The 23452-nt window shown below is 42.3% G+C and overlaps 1 protein-coding gene across 2 annotated transcripts in view; it reads right to left on the bottom strand.

Annotated features, from left to right (window-relative positions):
• The window catches only part of LOC136378840 (aldehyde oxidase 2), a 94445-nt gene that overhangs the window by 25265 nt on the left and 45728 nt on the right, over window positions 1-23452 (bottom strand). For both annotated transcript variants that reach the window (XM_066346116.1, XM_066346117.1), the window contains exons 22-30: window positions 22811-22944; window positions 20721-20808; window positions 17193-17279; window positions 16813-17004; window positions 12603-12830; window positions 8275-8370; window positions 2732-2860; window positions 930-1004; window positions 69-121 (exon numbers count right to left, since the gene is read on the bottom strand). In XM_066346116.1, the coding sequence (XP_066202213.1) occupies window positions 69-121; window positions 930-1004; window positions 2732-2860; window positions 8275-8370; window positions 12603-12830; window positions 16813-17004; window positions 17193-17279; window positions 20721-20808; window positions 22811-22944 (1082 nt within the window). The remainder of the gene's footprint in view (window positions 1-68; window positions 122-929; window positions 1005-2731; window positions 2861-8274; window positions 8371-12602; window positions 12831-16812; window positions 17005-17192; window positions 17280-20720; window positions 20809-22810; window positions 22945-23452) is intronic.

Below are 23452 nucleotides of genomic sequence, written 5' to 3'. Positions count from 1 at the left end.
TTGAGGCCAAAAGGGACCTCAGAAATCACATAATAAAAAAGTCAAGACATTATTATTGTAACTTTTACCTGAAGTATCCAGTGGCTGAAAGACTGATTCTTTGTTCAAAAGCAGCTTTTATCTGCAGAATGAGCATATTTAGTTAAAAATAAAATAAATATATTATCTGGTAGGTGAAAATGAGAATATTAAAAATAAAAATATGTATCAAAATTGACATGTGATCATTTCTGTTGGTGCTTTGTTACCAAATAATAGAATTCATCAAAATATTTTTTTTCTCAGCTGGTAACAATTTCTTTCCAATTGAGTTTAGAAATCTAAATGAAAATGGAACCTGCTACACGTCCAGGATGTATGGGTTTTAGTTCACAAGGTATTTGGGTTTTGTTTCTCAATATCCACACTCTAGGAAGTGTGTGTGCATGTTTGAGATAATTGTGCTAATAAAATAGTACACAGAGTATTGTAAAGTTGGATTAGATGAGCCATTTCCCTTGAAACTTATCCAATAGCAATTATGTCTTAGTTTTCTTCCTTACTCAGCACATCACGCGTACACACGTGTGTGTGTGTGTGTGTGTGCGAGTGTGTGTGCGTGCACACGCGCGCGTGCGTGTGTGGCTGAGGAAGGCTCAGTCTTTTCCTGTTCTTTCTTAAGCAGTGTGGGTAGGGCTTTCCGGGTCCTTCATACACTTCCATTCCTCCTTTCAGCGATGCTGTTTCCTGTGTGCTCTCTGCATGCATACCTGGTATACGTTATGGAACAACTGTCTCAGCCATCAACTTTTGGTGACCTTGCCCTTTGGCAGAATCCACTCTTAGAAGAACTGTCTCCACACCACCTGGTGTGGTTGTGTGCTGCCATGGTGCTCTTGGCACTGGTTTGAATTGTTTTCTCATTTGTAGAAACAGAGTGGAACACTTACCCAGTCTTCCCATGTACCTTCTGGGTTTTTCTTAATGATGGGCTCAAGGCGTTTCACAAGGATCTGACAAGCATTCTTGAAGGAATAAAGAAGCGAATTCCCATTAGAGAAGAGCCCAGAGGTTAGGATTTGTATGAAAGAATATTAATTGATAATTGATTAGGTCAGTGAATACTTATGGAGTGCCTGATAGGGACACATTGGGGACACAGAGACAATAACTACATAGCCCCTGACCTTGAGAGGACTGTAAGTTGCTGGAGGGATTTCTCCCTTCCTGCCTCACTTCCTATAAACACACAGACTCAGCTAAATTGCTACTCTCAGGTCCCCTTTCTAAAAATACTCATTTTCCATTTTCTTGATTCTTCCTTCTCTTTTTTCATATTTTTGACTTATACTTCTTTTGTATCTTTTAGCCATTAAATAAACTAAACAAAACATCTTATTTTCATTCAAATTTGTGTTTCCCAATCTGCAACAATGACATGCCTATATCCTTCTGGGTCTGAAACATTATTCAGCTCTGTCCATCCCTCTGTCTGTTCATCCATCCATCCATCCATCATCAAAGCACTGCAATGGTCTTTGCTTTGGGTATGAAGTGAGAAAATACTTAAGTTTGTTTTTATAATAACCTAGATCTACAAAGTTTCTAATACTCAAGACTGAAACCTAAAACTCACTGTCCTTGTGTCAGTGATTTTCAATGTTTTTGCATCTCGTGGCACACTTAAACTAATTCCTAAAATTCCACAGCATACCAAAAGGCATTTTTTTTTTTTTCTGATCTGACAAAAATAAAATAGGTATGATTTTGATTCTTTACAGTGGATGGGTATTGTTGTGTGGGCTGTTGTCTTTTTTTTTTGGCAATCTAAGGGAAAATAGGTCAATGTCTGTGACTAAATAGTCAAGTATCGCATGTTTTAAAAATTCTTGCGACACAGGTTGAAAATTGCTGTCCTAGAAGATGGATTAACACTTAGTTGGGGTTGACAACTCTCATACACACTGAGCTATTTTTATCTTGTGTTTGATTCTACCCAAGATTGGATCTCGTGAATTTGAGGTTTTCCACTCTTTTTTCTGAGTAAAAAGCATGTCTAATTTTTGAGCCTCTAAGGGGATCCTCGTGTACCCTCTCTTCTTGGCTGGGATTCTGCTGCCTACCTGCCTACAAGAACTTATTTGTGTCAGGGGAAACTTGCACAGCTCTACATTACCTGGCACTGAGATTCTTTCTGTATCTTCCAAGGAGAGGGATTTTGCCTGTGCACCAAAATCCATTCTTACTTTTTTCCACAGTTGCTTGACACGTGGTTTCTCACTACCCTGCCTTTCCCCAACCTTCCCTGTAGTTAGTTGCAACCTGAGATTGATTCAGCCAACAAATGATGAGTGAAAGTGGCTTGTAGCATTGCCAGGTCTGGCTTCCATATTCTCTCCCTTCTCTGTCTGGCTCATTGGATGATAATGCTCAAGGCAACCTTGAAAGCCACATGTTGGAGATGAAAGAATGCCAACCATCTGGGAGCCTGAATGACTGAACACTCCTTCTGGACTCTTATATGTAACAGGAAAGTGACTTTTGTTGTGTTTCAGCCATTACATTCTGGGTCTGTCTGTCACTTTAATTTAGCCTACTCCAAGTAACACACTTTCCTTATATTTTGGTTAACTTAAGCCCTATGTTTAGTGATACAGTGACTTCTCTGAAACCAAACATTGTGATTATATCCAGCTGAGAAAACCAGAGCTGTATTAAAAGTACCCAAGGCAAGACAGACAGGAGGAAGCACCTGCACGGCTCTGCCATTGACATCTGAACCAATGGATCCTCCTGTAGAAATTGTGTTGGGCACCGTGGCCGTACTCGTTTCACAGATATGCATATAAGACAAAGGTATTTTTAATTCACGGCTGGCCACCTATGAGAAAAAGAAATATTTTCAGGTTCGGCAAGGAGATTTATGAAGATTTGAATCATTATTTTTCTTAATAAAAATTATTCTTTTTATTATGTTCATAAATCTTTTTTTTTTTTTTTTTTTTTTACAGAGAGAGTCAGAGAGAGGGATAGACAGGGATAAACAGACAGGAACGGAGAGATGAGAAGCATCATTAGTTTTTCATAGCACATTGCTACACCTTAGTTGTTCATTGATTGCTTTCTCATATGTGCCTTGACCTTGGGCCTTCAGTAGATGGAGTAACCCCTTGCTCGAGCCAGTGACCTTGGGTCCAAGCTGGTGATCTTTTGCTCAAACCAGATGAGCCCGCACTCAAGCTGGCAACCTTGGGGTCTCGAACCTGGGTCCTCTGCATCCCAGTCCGACGCTCTATCCACTGCGCCACCGCCTGGTCAGGCCATAAATCTTTTAAAGCCTAAAATAAAGTCTTATAAAAATTAGAACCACATTTTAGTAGAGCCTCATGCTGATTTTTAAAGTGTTTTTTTTTTTTTTTGTAATATTCCTCAGTGATTCTTTCATTAAAAGTTAGTGCATTTAGAATGTTAAAGATTTCATTTTTTCTAAGTTTTCACATTTTTTTCTAAGTGTAGAGACTAGGCCAAGTTGACATTATTCATGTTTATTTGGTGACCATGGCAGGAAGAGAGAGATTAGATTGACTGGCTCAGAATCTGGTCTTAAGTCTGTTGGTATCCATGTCAGTTAAACCTAAAATGACCTGGGGGCCTGTCTTGCTTCTTGCCCTTGCTCCCTCCTTAACTTCAGCTTCCTCTCCCTCTTCTGTTTGTTCCTTCCGTTCCTCTAGTATTCCTTGTTCACTTTTTTCTTTTCCGTTGTTTTCCTTCCAGTTTCTCCAGCAGACACATGTAAAAACTAAGATATTTAATCAAGAAGAAATGAAAAATAGAGAAAGGAAGGGAGGTAAGGCAGGGGAAAAAAGCACTATTTTGGAGATATTATGTTTTTTGTTTGTTGCTTTCTTTCCCTAAAACACTTTCATCAAATGTCTAGAAGTATAAACCTGTTCCCAAATGCCAATCTTCAGACTAATACAGTTCAATGATTAAGTTTCCCTAGAAACTTGAAAAAAAAATGACAATTTTATTGGTTCTTGGTGATTAAAATGCAAAGAGAATCTATTGGTTCACAAAACTGGGAAGGATAGAGCTGGCTTCATGTATGTCTGTATCTGGGGGCTTCATGGTCTCACGAGGGTCCTCTCAGAGCTTCTCACACTGGTTTTTCTTTCTATGATGCTCACGTTATTTCCAACAATAGACAGGCTTCCTCCATGGCACGGGAGACTCATCTATGACATCCTCTGGCCTGTAGCACAGTAACTAAACAACCACAGGGCAATGATAGCTCCTTTTTCCCAGGATCCGCACATCAGTCCTAAGAAAGGGCTCTGATTGGCCTTGCGTGAACATGAGCCTTCTTCCTGGATCAACCCTTTTATCCACCGGGATTCAGGAACTATGATTGGCCAGGTGGTCCTGTGCCTCTATCTGTGGTGGATGTTAGGCACGGAGTGTATCAAAGTGAAAGGCTTGCTTTCTCTGACTAACTAAATTCTAGCCTGCATTTTCCCCATGGCCTTTAGGCTAATAGCTCCTGCTATAGATATGCTGATCAACTAAAGGAATTCTGCTTGAGGCTTGAGTTTTTGCAAAGGCAGTCCCCTGTCAGATGGGGCCTTTCCTAAAGCATTAGAAAAATATGTAAAAAGTAATGTCTGTTTATCAAAGATTTAAAGCAGTGGTCCCCAACCCTTTTTTGGGCCACAGACCAGTTTAATGTCAGAAAATATTTTCAAGAACCGGCCTTTAGGGTGGGACGGATAAATGTATCACGTGACTGAGACAAGCGTCAAGAGTGAGTCTTAGACAGATGTAACGGAGGGAATCTGGTCATTTAAAAAAAATAAAACATCATTCAGACTTAAATATAAATAAAATGAAAATAATGTAAGTTATTTATTCTTTCTCTGCAGACCTGTACCAAATGGCTCACGGACCGGTACCGGTCTGCGGCCCGGGGGTTGGGGACCACTGATTTAAAGAAGTCTCCAGCTTGACCAGTGATAGTGTAGGGGCTGAGAGCCCTGGTTCAAAATCCCGAGGTCACCAGCTTGTGCATGGGGCCACTGGCTTGAGCACTGAATCATTGACACGATCCCAACCAAGGTCACTGGCTTGAAGCCCAAGGTCACTGGCTCAGCTATCTCCCCCACCTCCCTACTCTACAAGGCACATATGAGAAGCAATAAAGAACTGAAGTGAAGCAACTATGAGTTCATGAATTGATGCTTCTCATCTCTCCCCAACCCCAACCCACTCTTTCCTGTCTGTCTCTCTTTAAAAAAAAAGGATGGGGGGAGTTTCCAGATCACTCAAATCAGCAGGGCTCAAGGGACCAACCACCAGCAGGGGAACAGAGACTTAGAAATTCCAAGGTCTCCCTTGGCTAGCTTTTAAATATTATTTATTTATTTATTTATTTATTTATTTATTTATTTTAGAGAGGAGAGAGAGAGAGAAGGGGGGAGGAGCAGGAAACAACTCCCATATGTGCCTTGACCAGGCAGCTCCAGGGTCTCGAACAGGCGACCTCAGAGTTTCCAGGTCAACACTTGATCCACTACGCCACCATAGGTCAGGCTCCCTTGGCTAGCTTTTATGGCTCTCACCTACTTCTTGCTTTGTCCCTCGTCCCTTTCTTTGATGACAAAAAAAGACGACTGAATTCTGGGCTCTCTTAAAATGGATTTGTTGAAGAAGAAAAAAGATAGTTTGCTGAGGCGGTAAGGCACCCTGTTGGTCAAATAAGTTTGTAAATTGATATATATGTTTGCTCACTTATAGTTTGCATTGTGTGGGGGGGGACAGGCTATAAGCAGGCAGGGTGATTATAGCCTAAGGCTTAGTTTTAAGACTAAGCTTTCCCCCACACCCTTGACGATTGCATGATATGGGGTGGTGCACTCTCATGAGGAATCCATTATGCCTCAGATAAGTGACTTTGTATCAGAGACTTCCTTGTTTGTATATTGGATTAAAAGGTTTTGATTTCTATACTACAAAGTGGGGCAGACCAGGAGCTTGCTCTCTCTCGGTTCCTGAGATTAGCATTAGAGAGGAGAGCAGAGTAAGGCCACGTGGAGGAGAAGAGAAGCAGCCAAGATGGCGGGGTGCTGAAGGAGAAGCTAGTTTGTGCAGAGAGAAGGAGATGAGGAATAGAGGTGAATAAGTCTGGTGAGCTAAAACCTTTGATTCTAGGAAACTCGGATAAGTCAGTGGCTTTGTGAGCACTGAATGAGTGGGCTTTGGAGCCCAGAGTGTGTTTTTACTTGCCTGCCAGGTGCAAGCTAGGATTAAAACTAATGACTCACCAGCTCTTGGCTCCATTGTTTCATTACTGTCTGTCTGAATCTAATGCAAACCTGCATGGGCCAGGCAGCTGTGATGATGGCCGTGGCCACTGGCTTTACACACTGTTGGGCAGATAAAATATATTATGCTCACTTTGTTAAAGATGGCGCTGCCCATGTGGAAGCCCGCTCAGGTGATGATATTAGTTGCCCTTCTTGCTTGGGATGGGCGTGATTATATTAATATGTGTTGAGGGCAGGCTGTGGGCAGGCAGGATCCTTGTAGCCTGGGGCTTGGTTTTAGGACTAAGCCTTTCCCACCCTTTTGATGTGGGGTGGTGCACTCTCATGAGGAATCCCATTATGCCTCAGATAAGTGACTTTGTATCAGAGACTTCCTTGTTTGTATATTGGATTAAAGGTTTTGAATCTACACTATAAAGTGGGGCAGTCTGGGAGCTTGCTCTCTCTTGGTTCCTGAGATTAGCATTAGAGAGGAGAGCAGAGAAAGGCCACGTGGAGGAGGCCGGGAGAAGCAGCCAAGAAGGTGGAGTACTGAGTGAGAAGCCAGTTTGTGCAGAGAGAAGGAGATGGGGAACAGAGGTGAATAAGTCTGGTGAGCTAGAAACCTTTGATTCTCAGAAACTCAGATAAGTCAGTGGCTTTGTGAGCACTGAATGAGTGGGTTTTGGAGCCCAGTGTGTGTTTTCACTTGCCCACCGGGTGCAAGCTAGGATTAAAGGTAATGACCCACCAGTTCTTGGCTCCATTGTTTCATTACCGTCTGTCTGAATCTAATGAGAACCTGCATGGGCTAGGTGGCTGTGATGATGGCTGTGGCTACTGGCCATACACACATCCCGATTTTCTTGAGCTGAGCTTTCTCAATTTACTTTCCTTTACTTCAGACTCTAATATTTTGACTATTGGTTCTTTTTTTTTTAATCATTGGGGCACATACACCTTGTCAGTTAGCAGGAGGAAGATGGGGCTGAAAGGCACCAGAATTGCAGAGGCCTTCAGAACCATGTGGAATGTGGGAGTGCATTCCCAAGTAGCTAAGGGTCTGAATAGACAAAGTTCACATACACACTAGAACAATCTAATATATTTGTCATAAAATTAAATTTTTTCAATCTAAAGAATTATTCTTTATTTCCTGAAATCATATCTTCCTATTTTGTGTGGATGTATATGTGTGGTTAAAATATTCTTTAAAAATGATAGGAGAGCCCTGGCCAGTTGGCTCAGCGGTAGAGCGTTGGCCTGGCATGCAGGAGTCCTGGGTTCGATTCCCGGCCAGGGCACACAGAAGAAGCACCCATCTGTTTCTCCACCCCCTCCCCCTCTCCTTCCTCTCTGTCTCTCTCTTTCCCTCCCACAGCCAAGGCTCCATTGGAGCAAAAAGTGGCCCGGGCACTGAGGATGTCTCCATGGCCTCTGCCTCAGGTGCTAGAATGGCTCTGGTTGCAACAGAGCAATGCCCCAGATGAGCAGAGCATTGCCTCCTGGTGGGCGTGCCGGGTGGATCCCGGTTGGGCGCATGCAGGAGTCTGTTTGACTGCCTCCTCATTTCCAACTTCAGAAAAAAAAAATGATAGGAGAATAATAGTAATAAAATACTTGTCATTACTTGTCAAAATAATATGCTAATATTGTTATTCAAACTTTAAAAATTAAACATACTGGTCTCAAAATAGAAAAGCTGAGAAACTCCCATCTAGGTAAGCCTGCACGCCCACCTGCCACCGTGCTCCCGGGGCTCAGCTCTGGTGTTTTTACTACAACCACCTCCACCCATGAACCTGACCAAGCTCGAATCACATGTGTGTGATTTCCACCACCTCACTCATTCTATTTGCTTGGTAAGAAGTTTTTCAAATAGTCAACACCATAGGGTTTGAGTTCAGGGAGTTGTCACTTCCCCTAACATTAGTGCCAATGTCAATCATGTCAGCAATGAATAGAGAGATTCATGCCTTCATTTTATTTATCTTACCTGTAGCATTTTGGTGTGAATACCTTGCCCCAGTTCGTTGCCTCCATGTGTGACCAATACAGACCCGTCTGTGTAGATATGAACGAGCGCCGCTGCCTAGAAAAATAACCAACTCAGAAGGCACAGCTCAGTGCAAGTCTGGCGAGGTTCACTGTAAGAAACGGGGCAGTGAAATACCAGTCTTGTGGAGTGGGGAGGGGCCGAGGGGCAAGTTCTCCTGGTAGGATTCTGAGGCTGGGTTCTTTCTGTGCAGAAGTCACCTGTGAAGACATTCTTAGGAACCTGGTTTTAGTAGGAGTCCTTTGGGATACTCAGGAGTTGTGAGTGTTGGCTGCAACTATCTGAAAGTCACTCCCCCGTTTCAAATTTCTGGCAAACCACTCAAGCAGTGAATTAAACATTTGTAAATACTCGCACGTATTATGTGCCAACCTGGGTTCAGCTCTGCCTATATGAAGACGGATGAGCTGTGCTTCTAGCTCGCAGAGCAGTGGGGTACTACACTGGGAAGCAAGTCATTAGAATGCAAAAAAATACTTTTATGGTAGGTGTGCCATAAAAGGTCCCGGCGACCTGGGAGGACAGATCCAGCTGCTTCTGCAGAAGCAGGGAAGGGTTCCCCAAAGTGACACTGAATGGAATCATGAAGGGGAGAACCATTTGCCACCTGGGCAAGGTGGGCAAAAACTCCTTATTGTCTGTAAGAGAGAGCCCTGCTTCTTATTATAATATCAGGCCCTGAGGGATTTGGTCTCCTGTATTTTTCCAGTTTCTTCCCTGTCTTTTCCTGACTTGTTTCTAAGTCTGGCATTACCACTGTTTCTTACTGACCTGTATTCTTGCCTATGCTGTCCTCTCTTCCTGGCTTGCTTCCCAGCTTTCAGACTCACACCCTATGGTCTCTCTTCTGTTAAAATTTCTGTGAATACTCCTCATTCTCCCTTGGGAAGGATCGATTGCCCCCTTCTCTGCACTTACTCTTAGAGGGATGTGCTGAGTTGAACAGTATCCCCTGCAAATTCCTGTCCCTCTAAAACCTCAGAATGCAACCTTATTTGTAAAAGCCTTTGCGGATGTAATTAGTTAAGATGAGGAAGACAGGCTTCTTCCCTGGAGCCTTAGGAAGGAGCACAGCACTTTGAGCCTCCAGAATTTTGAGAGAATACATTTGTAGCTTTAAACCACTGGGTTTGCTATACTTTGTTACTGTAGCCACAGGAAACAAATACAGGGGGTGACAGGTCTTTTGTGAGAGTCTCCAGGAGGAAGGGCACCTAGTCTTTATCATCTTTGTGTCCTGAAGAGAACTTTGAGTAGGTCTGAACTACAGAGACATTACATAAATGTTCGTTAAATTGGATAAATGGAAATGTGGTGTTTTCTTTAGAGAAGGACGAAGAGGGGGGCGGCGGGAGTGGAGGAAGGAGGGGAATGGAGGGAGGAGGGGGACGAAAAACTAAGACTTCAACCTATTTTGCCTGGAGATGCCCGGAGGCCCGGGGTGGCTTGGAGAGGCGCCAGGGCACCCAGACTTGTAGGTTCTAATAATAACTGTGGGCCTTCTTCACTCCCTGTGAGGACGGTGCTTCTCTCCCTAGATTAGGGAGTAGGAGTTCCAGGTCTGTGAGTCATCAGCTGACCTGGAATGACAGGCTGCAGCTCCTAGCCTGGTGCTTCTGGAGTGCATCAATTTGGAGCTCTGTGGGGAAGCTGGAGGCCTTTCAGACGGAGAGTCAAAGAAGTTTTTTGTGGTGAGATGGACAGTTGACAGAAAGTAGACTGTGGTTTAGGTGAGGGACAGCCCTAAAGGTGAGGGGAGCTGTGGTCTAATAAAAAAAAAATAAGTACAGGCGGTCCTCAGGTTACGACAGTCTCGACACATGATGTCTCGGGTTTACGATGCTCACTCCCATAAAAATAAAAAACAATTGAAACGTGAGTGTTTTGGCTTACACCGCCTGCGTCGTACTTACAGACTAGCTGGCTGAACTAGTTTGGCTGTGCGTGGCGGAAGAATACGCAGTAACATGTCATGTGAGTGAGGAAGTTGGCGTCCCCCAGTACGCTTACCTACGCCATTTTGGACCGTTAAAAGTGCAAGTATTTCATTTGTGTTACTTTGTTTGGTGACTTTTGGGCCCTTATCATGGCTCCTAAATGAATGAGTCTTCAGATGGTAGTGCTTCAAAGAAGAGGAAAGCCATCACGATGGAAGTGAAATTAGCCATAATAAAGAGATCAGAAGAGGTAGAAACCCCAGAACCCAAAAAGATTTACTACCAAGGGTTTGTCAGAAGGTTTTTTACTATGGTAGAGGAGGGGTTGGCAAAAATTCGAGCTGAGGACCCAGTGATGAGAGATTCAGTAAGGTCTACAGAGCTGTTATGGATGCCTTGCAATGCTATTGGTAGATTTTTAAAGAGAAGAAGTTACCAACCTTCCAGACTAGCCTGGAACAAATCTTTAAGAAGGTAGAGAGGCCTGCAACAGACTCTGTACCCTCTGCATCAGCTGCTTCTTGAGATGAAACACCTTATAATTTTTCAAAAAGAAGAGCCAGGCCTCCCTTACCCCTCCTTTCTGAGGAGAAAAAAAAAAAAAAAACCCAAGAGAAAGAGATTAAAGGGGCAAAAAGTTAGTTAGTAGTTAATCATAGTTTAACTACTAGAGTTCTCTGGAAGGACTGACACCATGTGCTAGACAGAGCAAAGAAGGTAGAACTTATCTGAAAACCCCTTCCTCTTCTCCCATCTTAAAAGCCTTTAGGTTTTTAAGGAGATAATGCTTATATATTTTAATTAAAAATTCCTATAACTCTTCCTCCCCTCCTGGAGTCATGAGGGTGACATATACCTCTAGACAAAGGGATCACAAGCCCACTCCCCTTGCTTGAAAAACCTGTATTCTGTAACATTTTATATGCTTTCTAATAATCATCCCTTTGGAAATTCTAAATATGTATAAAACTTATAAACTAAGCAAGGTTTCCTAATAAGCAAAGGTAATTTCATTTAGCTTCTCTCCTTATCCTAAACTAACCATTTCATTTCTCACTATTTTGGTGACAGGGATAGGTGGTGGACCCTAGAAAATGTGGGAAAGTCTTTGATATGTAAAACATTTAACACTACTGTGTTGATACATAAAAATATTTTTCTTTACTGTGTTATCTTGTGGTCTTGATGTGTAGGAATTTTTTTTTTTAATTTTTTTAATTTTTTATTTTTTTATTTATTCATTTTACAGAGGAGAGGGAGAGACAGAGAGAGAGAAGGGGGGAGGAGCTGGAAGCATCAACTCCCATATGTGCCTTGACCAGTCAAGCCCAGGGTTTTGAACCGGCGACCTCAGCATTTCTAGGTCGACGCTTTATTCACTGCACCACCACAGGTCAGGTGGAATGTTTTTCCTTTTAATAGATCCTATAGATAAATGTTGTAAGCTTATCAGTAAATGACTTTACTACCTTTGCTCCCCCTCCTTTTCCCCCAACCAGTATGTGATCATGTCTATATAACCAGCCTCAGAGCTATGATCTGGGCTGCATGATTTGGGTGAGCTATACCCCGTGTATGCCTTGTTGGCTTAATATTATTATTAATAAAAGCTCCTCCTAAAATTTTTCTGTAACCTGCCTTGGTGTCTCTATGTAACCCACGGACTACACTACTTTATAACAATACCAGTCCTTGGGCTATTTCATGGACTCATCTCCACGCTGCTGTTCCTCCTCCCTTCTGGAGAGAGTCTCTGAATGACTTGCCTCTTCCATTTGAAAACCTACCTGGGAGAATTTTTGGGCCCCCACTTTCATTTTCCCATTGGAACGGACTTAGATTCTTGGAAGAGGTGGCTTGAAGCAAATAGCCGGTCAGGGTAACATGGAATGACTTCTCTGTCTAAGACTTAGGGTGCACCAAAGAGTGTTGTGGGGTCTGGGACATAGATCAGTGACAGCTCCATTCCTGCTCAAGCCCTGGGACCCTTCAACTCAGAAGGCACAGAACTACAGGCCTTGTGGGCTCCTGCTCCCTTTTGGAATAGGGGTTCAGTGGGGTGGGCAATGCTCCATCTTGTTATGCAGCTGCAGGTCTTATGTTGCTGATGCTGCTTTCTGCCACTGAGGCATTTTCCTACTGCACTGTGTTGAAAATGCTTGCCAATGGGTGCTGCTCAGGAGAGTTCTGCACATTTCTCCCAGGGGCTTGGACAGGGGAGGGGGTGACTCAGTGCCCCGGAAAAAGTGACACTCTTCCAAAGTCAACACAAGCTGACTGGGCCAGGAGAGTGTCTGACATGTTGATTATTTACAACGTATAGGACCTTACCTGATGAAAGCTTGTTTCAACATAGCCGACTGAAAACTTCATGGGGATAATAGCAATGCCTTTCTTCTTCCAATAATTCTTCTTATTAAACTCTTCCACTTGCATTCTCCTGCTGTGAAAAGAAGAGTTGTCCAGACATTCGTTCCAACATCTTATCAGGGTCTCAGGGTTGAATGTTTGTTTGTAGATGGTTTTATCAACAGTTTTGTACATGTTTTTCTCCCTAACCTGAAATGGGTGGAAAATTGAGTCAATAGTTATGGTAAGACAGAAAACGACTGCAAAATAGAGACTTGAAAAGCCTCCACACAAACTTTGGGAGTGGGGGGAGAAGGCAGGGCCCTCCTTCTTTCTTTCAACAGCGTGTGCGTTTGCAGAAATAATGGATATTATTTCTTAACTCTTCCCCTTCTTCACAGCACCAGTCAGGGGCTCTCCCTCCTGAACGTGGAAGGTAGTGACTGGTCTGTGAAGGACAGTGGGATGAAGGAGCCCAGTGAGACAGATTTTTCTCTTTATCTTACAAGGTTCAGAGATAGGGCAGAAAAACAAGGGTTTAGTATATATATACTGCTCACAAAAATTAGGGGATATTTTAGTGCTTCATATTTATTTTGAATACCCTCTAATTTTTGTGAGCAGTGTAGTAACTGAAGATTTGTTCTGTGAGAGAAATAGCCCAGCAGCTAATGACAAAGAGCAGGTCTCTCAGCCTTCCAATTGCCTTTGCAATGTGTGCTGGTGGGTGAGAAAAGAGGTGCTATGGGAAGTAACCTCACAGGGTGATCCGATCACAAATCGTGCCCCCAGGCATATACATTTTTACTAAAAGGTTTATCTTTACCTTAAGCAAGCCCTCTCCATTGTTTCTGTGCATCTAAGTCAGGGGTCCCCAAACTTTTTACACAGGGGCCAGTTCACTGTCCCTCAGACTGTTGGAGGGCCGGACTATAAAAAAAACTATGAACAAATCCCTATGCACACTGCACATATCTTATTGTAAAGTAAAAAAACAAAATGGGAACAAATACAATATTTAAAATAAAGAACAAGTAAATTTAAATCAACAAACGGACCAGTATTTCAATGGGAACTATAGGCCTGCTTTTGGCTAATGAGATGGTCAATGTCCAGTTCCATATTTGTCACTGCTAGCCGTAACAAGTGATATGACGTGCTTCCAGAGCCATTATGCGTGTGTCCCACGTCACCGGAAGTAGTACTGTATGTGAGCGATGCCTCGCTTTGCGGTGCCACCACATACAGTACTCCAGGAGCACAGGATGCTCTCACTGACCACCAGTGAAAGAGGTGCCCCTTCTGGAAGTGCGGCAGGGGCCGGATAAATGGCCTCAGGGGGCTGCATGCGGCCTGCAGGCTGTAGTTTGGGGACCCCTGATCTAAGTTAACACACCTTTGAAGTAAGCTGTAACCACCCTCAAGAGAATGTATAGTCTTAACTACCCTGTAACACAGTCACAGTCTTGCTTTCTCCCACCTCCACGTAATGTTCCTCACATTCCCTTCTTAACCTCAAATGCATAAAAGAAGCTGCCAAACTTATTCCCCAGAGTTTTCGAGATCTTGCTGCCTGGCATATGTCATCAGTTTGGCTCAGATAATGTCAACAGGTCAAATCTTTTTGAAAACGTATCTGAATATGAGTAAGTCCTGTCATGGGATGCCCGAAATATGATCAAGAAGGAGAACCCACTGAGATACCTCAGGAGCTTTTCATAATATCCATCTCACTCTAATAACAAGATAATTAGTATCAATGGCAACAATGGAATAACTATCCCATTAAAAAAAAAACAAGCATTTTAACAAATGCTAAACCATTTGATTCTTGCATGAACTCTGTGAAGTGAGTCCTATTGTCTTCATTTTGTAGATAAGGAAACTGAGCCACAAAGAGGTTGCCTCTCCTTTGTTCAAGCTGTTCCACTTGCCTCATTACCTTTCCATTATCTGTGCCTATCATGCTTCAAGGCCTATCTCAAGTGCCATCTTCTCCAGAAAGTTCTTCCTGACTTCCCTCCTGCCAAACCAATGTGATGCCTTCCTCCTTTGTCCCCATAGAATAGTTGATGTGACTTCGCTTAGGATAACTATTGTCTTCCTTGTTTTATATTTAGGTGTTCTCTTTTGTGTAGGAAGCACCCTGACAACCACAAATTATAAACCTGGTAGTCCTCAGTGTTGAATTTAGGGACAGAGAAGTTCAAAGGACAATACACAGAGAGCCCTTGCTGGAGCAGAGGGTCTATATTGAGGAAACAGGATAGAAATGTAAAAACTAGGCTGGGTTCGGATTGGAATACATGAGGAGCAGAAAGTGTTGTCAACATGACCTGAAGTGCCAGTGGTTGCCCCCTCTGGCCTGGCCCATTGCACATACTGTGCACCTTTTAGGGTATCACACAAAATAATATTTTTGGAGGGCATTCTTTTAGCAATATCTCTCAAAAGTTTTCAAGTACGCTAGCAATGTCATGTCTATAAATTTACCCTATACATAAGAGGGAAAAGCTATACTTTTGGTTCATCTGTACCAAGATGTTTACTGTAACATTTTTTAAAATATTTTATTTATTGATTTTTAGAGAGAGGGGAGAGAGAGAGAGAGAGAGAAAGGGGAGGAGCAGGAAGCATCAACTCCCATATGTGCCTTGACCAGGCAAGCCCAAGGTTTCGAACCGGCAACCTCAGTGTTCCAGGTCGATGCTTTATCCCACTGCGCCACCATAGGTCAGGCTACTGTAACATTTTTTAACAGCCAAATATAAATAACAACCTGAATGTGCACCAATAGTGGAATGAGTAAATAAATCACAGTACATCCGTATCACGTAGTACTATATTCAGTCATGGAAAAGAAGAAAGGAGATTATTCTGTTGCCACAGGGAGATGGCCAAGGCTATTGGCAAGTAGAAAAACTAACGTGCAGACTAAGGTATTTATTATGGCCCCATTTTTTGGTAAATAACTGTATATTTGCTCATCCATATGAACATATGACAATGATTATGTATGTGTGTGTAGACATAGTTGGGTGCATACCCAGAGAAAAAGGGTTAGAACAATTAATATAGGACTGTTAACAAGTGTTACCCTTAACCAATAGGGATGAGGGGATAAAAAAGGATGTTCACTTTTTACTTTAATCACTTCAGCAGGGTTTGAATTTTAAAAAGTAATTTGTACAAATTAAAAAAAGAAGGAAAAAAATCTTTGCACAAGAAGGTTGGAGGATAAAGGGGAGGGAAACAAATTGTTTTAGGCAGAACGGGATATATTTTGAATTCTGAACCAGGGCTACTTTAAGTGGTTCTTTTAGGGCAGTGATTTTCAGCCTTTTTTTATCTCATGGCACACACATACTAATTACTAAAATTCTGCGGCACACCAAAAAATATAGTTTTTGCTGATCTGACAAAAAATCAGTATAATTTTGATTCATTCACACCAGACAGTTATTGTTGGGTTGGCTGTTGTCTTTTTTTTTTTTTTTTTTTTTTTTTCCGTCTTCTCCATTTATTGTAGAGATCAACACAGAGGCCTCTGGCCCCACCCAGGTTTGCTTGAAGTCAGGCTTCCTGACAGAGCAGGGCCCAACGAGGGTGTCTTTTCCCCCACCCTGAGCAACAGCCCAGCAGAAGTCTCAGCTGGCCCTCCACACGTCCCTGCTCTGCTCCTTGTTAACACTAGGCAACTGCTGAAACCCTGGGATCGGGCTGTTCTAGCCCATCTCCAACAACATTAGCTCTCTGTTGGTGGCCTCAGTCATTTGATCACTGGAACAGAAAAAGCAAGAAGTTTTGCACAGTTTCTTTTGGCCTAGATATGAACCCCCTGCCCCCTGGGCCATCCTCCTACAAGGCGAATACACCCTGCTGTGATTCGCTCTACACTATAGTATGCGGCTTCGCATGAATTCTGAATCAGAAGGCGTTAGATTGTTAGGTCATTTGCATATGGTTTTCACTCTAGAACACTCAGAGTACAGGCTGTTGTCATTTTTTATTTGACACTGTAAGGGAAAAGAGGTCAGTGCTCCTGACTAAACGGTCAGGTACTGCATGTGTTAAAAATTCTTGCGGCACACCAGTTGAAAATCACTGCTCTAGGGTATTTCCCTGGGTAGCTGGTCCCCCACCTTGTCTGATTCTTCAGCAGTCTTGGTTGTGACCTTGATTGCAACCTTACCTTTTCTGGAAGAAGGCCACATTTGGCTGCCACAGCTGTGATGCAAGATTCTGCCAGCAGGCCTCCTTGCGGGAAGCCAAATCCACGAAAGGCTGTATTGGATGGTAAATTGGTCATACACGCACGGCTCCGGAACCTGCGGTTTCGGATTTTATACGCATTTTCCAGCTTTAGTAAGAGAAATTCTGCTACCTAAAGGAATAGAAGATATTCATATATATATAGTGGAAAACAGTTCTTTCTTTTTGCTAAAAGTCAAGCACACAGAGTCAAGCTGCTGTGGAACTTGTTACGTTCTTGAGAAAGCATGCTCCGTAAAAACTCATTCAGAAATTCTGCATTCTCTCACAATCCAGAACACTGGTGTCTGATGCACGTACCTGCTCTGAGTCATCCAGTGTGCACCCTCCGTTGATGAAACACTCAACGTCCAGAGCTTTGATTCGCCCGTCGTTCATGAATCCCACCTGTCATCAAATGATGGACATTTTATGTTTAAAATTTACCTGCCAAGGCCTGACCTGTGGCGGCGCAGTGGATAAAGCATCAACCTGGAATGCTGAGGTCGCTGGTTCTAAACCCTGGGATTGCCCGGTCAAGGCACATATAGCAGTTGATGCTTCCTGCTCCTCCCCCCCTCTCCTTCCTCTCTAAAATGAATAAATTTAAAAAAATTAAAAGAAAATTTACACGCCAAATTGGAACCACAGCCTAGTTCCGCTACTGGGCAGGACTGCAGTCAGACACCGCTCCCGTTTCTCAGTGGGGTCCCAGATGTGGCTGTTCCCTTGTTTCTCAGCACTTGGCTGACACAGGCCTCCTCGGACCTGAATTTTGCTGAGCCCTTTCCTTTCAATGTGTAATTTTCTGGCTTCACAGTTAGTATGAAATTCTAAAGTCCCTGCTTATCTCTAGACATGTAATTACTACCCTCTTCTTCTTTATTCTTAGAAGATTCTCTTTTACTTTTTTGGTATTCCTTCTAATTTAGACTGTGGCTTCCCCTTGTAGAAAAGTCTCTGAAATTCCAAAGTGCATTGGAATGAATCACAGTGCATTTTGTTACAGGAAAGCTTCGGAAGCTGAGGTCGGAAATGGACCCTGGAGTGATTGACGGCTCTCGTTGTACTGAGCTGGGCAGTGCTTTGTAATTGATTATGGACATAAATGTGATCTAGTGCTGCTGTCCGTACTGGGACTCACAGAGGCCCCTGGGATTTTTCGGAAGTTACCACTCCCTTCCCAGCACCTAGTCCAGTTTGGCTGTAGAGCCCGGATTGAAAAGAAAAATCCCCAGTCCCTGTTGTACTTCTACCAAAAAAGGATCGGCTCTGGTCCTTTTGTCCTGAAAATGGGGATAAATACAATAGATGAAACCAGACAACTCTATGGCTATTACCATCTACTCCATAGAAAGGTTGGATAGTAACCCAGAGCAGTTAGGACATGTGGGATAATCCAAAAATTCAGAATTTATGGTAATTTTGAGAAAAGCTAGGTTGAAGTTTACTTTTAACTTTTCATAAAGAAAGCATTGCTAAATAAAGCTAGCAGTGAGAATTCTTAAGTTGTCTGAAAACTTTTAAAGAATTTTGTAAGAACCTGTCACACATAAATACCTATTATACTAATTTACAAATAGTTCTAAATAAACAAGCAAAACTTTGTTAGCTAAGTTTGAATGGGGATATATACACACATGTATACACACATATTGTTATATTTCATTAAAAATAAAAAAAATGGGCCATGGCTGGTTGGCTCAGTGGTAGAGCGTCGGCCTGGCTTGCAGGAGTCCCAGGTTCAATTTCCGGCCAGGGCACACAGGAGAAGCGCCCATCTGCTTCTCCACCCCTCCCCCTCTCCTTCCTCTCTGTCTCTCTCTTCCCCTCCCGCAGCCAAGGCTCCATTGGAGCAAAAAGCTGGCCTGGGCACTGAGGATGGCTCCATGGCCTATGCCTCAGGCGCTAGAATGGCTCTGGTTGCAACAGAGCAATGCCCCAAATGGGCAGAGCATCGCCCCTTGGTGGGCGTGCCGGGTGGATCCCGGTCAGGCGCATGCGGGAGTCTGTCTGACTGCCTCCCCGTTTCTAACTTCAGAAAAATACAAAAATAAATAAATAAATAAATAAATAAATAAATAAAATTAATTTTAAAAAAAGTCTGATTATTTCCCTCTTTTGAATTATATTTTATATTACTAGAATTATAAAAATACTTATAGTCTAGAATCTTCTTAAGAAGTACTAATACTAAAGCAGTCTCATAACCGTAATATAAGTAAATCAGGATTTATAATCTAGGCCTAAACCAAAAAACTCAACTAACCACCATAATTACTAACTGCCACAATCCCAGAATGTGCTCTGCAGTGCTCTTGGTACTAGAAGCTAACACTACCTGTATTAATTCCTGTGCATCTGAAGGCAAATACAAAGTTTAATTGCCAACTATGGTTCATTTCTTTTTAATTATAAAAATATTAAAAAATAAAGAAAAATAAGAATTACTAATGCCAATGGAAGAAATAAAATTGTGCTGTGGTGTGGGAAGTCGTGACTTTATTAACCCAGAGAATGCGACAATTCAGCAACCTAAGGCAATGACAAAATTAGATAGAAGATTCAGCTGTATGTTCACTATAAGCAATTCCCAAATAAAGCGTATTTGATAAGAACATTATGTTACAACTATCCTATGATCTCAGTCACAAATTTGTAAAGTAGTATTGTTGTTAACAAGTATCTTTTAATAGTGTTATGCAATAGTTGCATAAAAACACAATTAATGTAGTTTAAAACAATTTAAAACTACTTGTTAGCAGATTAATTTTTCCATTTGCAAGTAATTTTTTTTTTTTTTAGCAAGTGAGAGAAGACAGGGACAGACAGACAGGAAGGGAGAGAGATGAGAAGCATCAACTCATAGTTGTGGCACCTTAGTTGTTCATTGATTGCTTTCTCATGTGTGCCTTAACCAGGGGGCTTCAGTGGAGTGAGTGACCCCTTCCTTGCTCAAGCCAGTGACTTTGGACTCAAGCCAGTGACCTTGGGCTTCAAGCCGGTGACCTTTGGGCTCAAGCTAGTGACCATGGGGTCATGTCTATGATTCTACGCTCAAGCTAGAGACCCCAGGATTTCAAACTTAAGTCCAGGAGGACAGTCTATTCACTGCACCACTGCCTGGTGAGGCTGCAAAGAATTTTTGCGACGTTTTCATAATCACTAAATGGAAACACTTGTAAAGCGAAGTTTTGGTATAACAATATTTGTAGCTTCTTTCAGGTTTTTTTTTTTTGTTTTTTTTTGTTTTTTTACAAGGACAGAGAGAGAGAGTCAGAGAGAGGGACAGATAGGGACAGACAGACAGAAACAGAGAGAGATGAGAAGCATCAATCATCAGTTTTTCGTTGCGACACCTTAGTTGTTCATTGACTGCTTTCTCATATGTGCCTTGACTGCGGGCCTTCAGCAGACTGAGTAACCCCTTGCTTGAGCCAGCGACCTTGGGTCCAAGCTGGTGAGCTTTGCTCAAACCAGATGAGCCCGCACTCAAGCTGGCGACCGCGGGGTCTTGAACCTGGGTCCTTCCGCATCCCAGTTCGAGGCTCTATCCACTGCGCCACCGCCTGGTCAGGCAGGTTTTTGTCATTGAGGAACAACTAGTGTAAATCTTTATTCATGCAATAGTGTTTTTTATCCTGTTTCTTTATTATTCATCTTCATAATTCTATACTAGATTAAAAGTTCCTCATAAAATGTTGAGTATTCAAATACACAGCGTCTTCATTTAATATTTTAGATGCAAAGATTATTGTTTTCAGGATTCAGCAAAATCAAAATAATAAAACATAAAACCATTTAAATAAAATGAAATATTTGATAATTTCATATTTAACATTCACTCACTTTATATTTTCCAAAAAATGGGTGTCTTCCTCCGGTTATTAACATGTCATCTTCACGATCAAGAACAAGACGAATGGGGTGACCAGTTCTAAAAAAAAAACAAATCTTACTCAAATTCTCCATCCCATCCACTCACCCATCCATTCATCTACTCACCTAGTATCCACCCACCTATTTATTCATTCCCTCATTTAACTATCTACCTACTACCCATCTATCTACCTTTCTAGCCATCTATCCCCCATTCACCCTCCCACTCATTTTATTTAACCGTTTATTTAAGCACCCATCCATTCCATATCTATTTATTGAATTAATATATGACTAAATTACTATCGTCTCTGTGACCTATAATTCAGATCTAGCTAAAGTGGTTAATTCACATGCTAGTTAACTGGTGTTGTATGGTTTTAATTCTGACGATCATCCATATCCAGCCATTTTTGCATATCCCCACCACTAGTAACAAAGGAGAAAGAGTGTGAACAGATAAATGAAAAACCTAACACAACTGCAAAAAAAGGCCAACAGTCGTCTTAGGATGTCTGGGTTTGGCTCTCTATTTTCACCCGTGACTACTATGATGTTGGCAAAGTCAGACCTCTGGGTAGCTAGGAGCCTCGGCCTTTCTGTATCTCAGGGGCACAGGTCCCAGGATTTGGAGTGCGGAAGAGTCCTGTGGAGTGCTGGTGAAAATGCAGATTCCTCAGCCTTCGCACTAGGACTCTGATTTAATGGGTTAGGGAGAAGCCCCAGAATCTGCATTTTCCTCGGCGATTTTGATGGAGTCTTCAAGTATATGTTGAAAACTGTGATTCTAACAGAATTTCTTTGTCTTCTTTAATGGTGAGGACCACCTGGGCATCAGTTAAGTTCAGTTTCTGGGTTCATTTCTTGATGATTTTAAATCAGTTGGTCTGGAATGGGGAAGCAGGAATTTCTATGTGCCCAGGAGACTCTTATGATCAGCTTTTTGGGAGCACTGTTCTGGGGACCACTTAACACAAGGCAGGTGTGTGCTAAGGTACAGTGTGGCTTAAGATGCTGTTTCTCACATTTGACTGAACAGTAGAACCACTGGGAAGTTTTAAAATATAATGATGGCTGGGTCAGTATGCGGGGGTAGGGGCATCCCAAGCAACTAGATTTGAATACTTCTGAGATGATTCTGAAGTGCAGTTATGCTTGAGAAGTCTTAAGGGCATGAAGCCTGATGGGAATACAATGAACTGATTCTCCCTTCCTGGGTCCTTGGTGGATGTGAATAGAGAAGGGTTCATTACGAAAAGAATTGTAGGCGATATTCAGATCCTGCATTTTCCTACCTCTCATTGCAGAAGGAGACATATATAAGTGTGGAAAGAGACACATATCTGAGTGTCTTGGGACTTAGCTCTGAACTAGACAGAAGTTGCTAAAGGAGGCAGGATGTTAGCTGTTAAGAGACTGATTGGGACTCTGACAAAGTACAGAAAAAGAAGGAGAAAGAAAGAAAGAAAGAGAGAAAGAGAGCTAGAGAAAGAGAGAAAATGAACAAGGAACAGCAAAGCCAGCACCATGCACAACTTGAACAGTGAAGGAGCGAGCCTTCCGTTGAGGTTAGCCTGGGAGCTCTCTTTTGTAGATGTTATCCATCCATTCTATCCATTGCACGCACATTGAAAAGCCAGCCCTTCCCAGGTGCAGGGAGGTAGAAGGCAGGGGACTTTCTTTCTTCACTCCAACCTTTCTTCAGCTGAGAGTAGGAAGGAAAAGTGGGGGAGCATTCTCCCACTTGGCACTCCACTTGGGCTTGCCCCGCCTCCAAATGGGTCACCTTATCTGAAACTCAGGGACAGGGCAGCTCCGTCTCTGGAGGTGTTCAACGAATAATACCACTTTTTCTTTTCATAGGAAATTAGTATATTCAAAATCCTATCTGCATATAACTTTTCTAATTACTCTAGGAGGGTAGGTATTATATCTAGAATTTAAAAGAAAAAGAGACAGGAGGCCTAGTTGCCCCAAAACAGGCCAAGTGACTTCTCAGGCCACTGAACTGCCCTCAGTTCTGACATTTCCCACCCATCTGTAGCCCTAAGGGCACTTACTTGATAGCGCCCACAGCTGCAATAGCCCCAAATATAGCGGGTCTTCCCATTTTCCCGCCAAAACCTCCACCCACTCGTTTTACATGACAGGTAATCCTGTTGACTGGGATGTTCAAAGTGGAAGACACTGTTTTCTGTAAAAGTTAGATATTAGGAAAGTTTTACAAGAGTGAAATGGCAAAGAACATTTTGGTTTCCTGTTCTAACATAGCATCACAGCTAAAGTCACCCACATCTACTGTTAGTAAAACAAACAAACAAAAAAAGACCAACATAGTCTGAATGTGTCTTGTGGAGGCCTATTGAGTTCATAAACATGACTCATTGTCACAGAACATCCTTTCCAGCAGAAAAATGGCATTTTTCAGAAGAGAAACTGTCAGAGTCCTTGATTTCTATTAGAAGCTGAAATCCTAGACAAATGCCTAGACATAACATCCCTACAAGGTGAGAAACAAAAAATCCTGATCACCTATTGAAGAATAATATATATGTTATTATATATATAATATATATATATAATATATTATTATATATTATAGAGCACTCTGTGACTGGGGGAATGAAACTGTACTTTAAACTGAGGTGTTTACTTCAAAGGTTAACTATAATAACTATTTCAGAGAAAAAGCAAATACAGAC

The sequence above is a fragment of the Saccopteryx leptura genome, chromosome 7, assembly GCF_036850995.1.
Source record: "Saccopteryx leptura isolate mSacLep1 chromosome 7, mSacLep1_pri_phased_curated, whole genome shotgun sequence".
NCBI lineage: Eukaryota > Metazoa > Chordata > Mammalia > Chiroptera > Emballonuridae > Saccopteryx > Saccopteryx leptura.
This window is presented reverse-complemented; position numbering and strand designations above follow the sequence as displayed.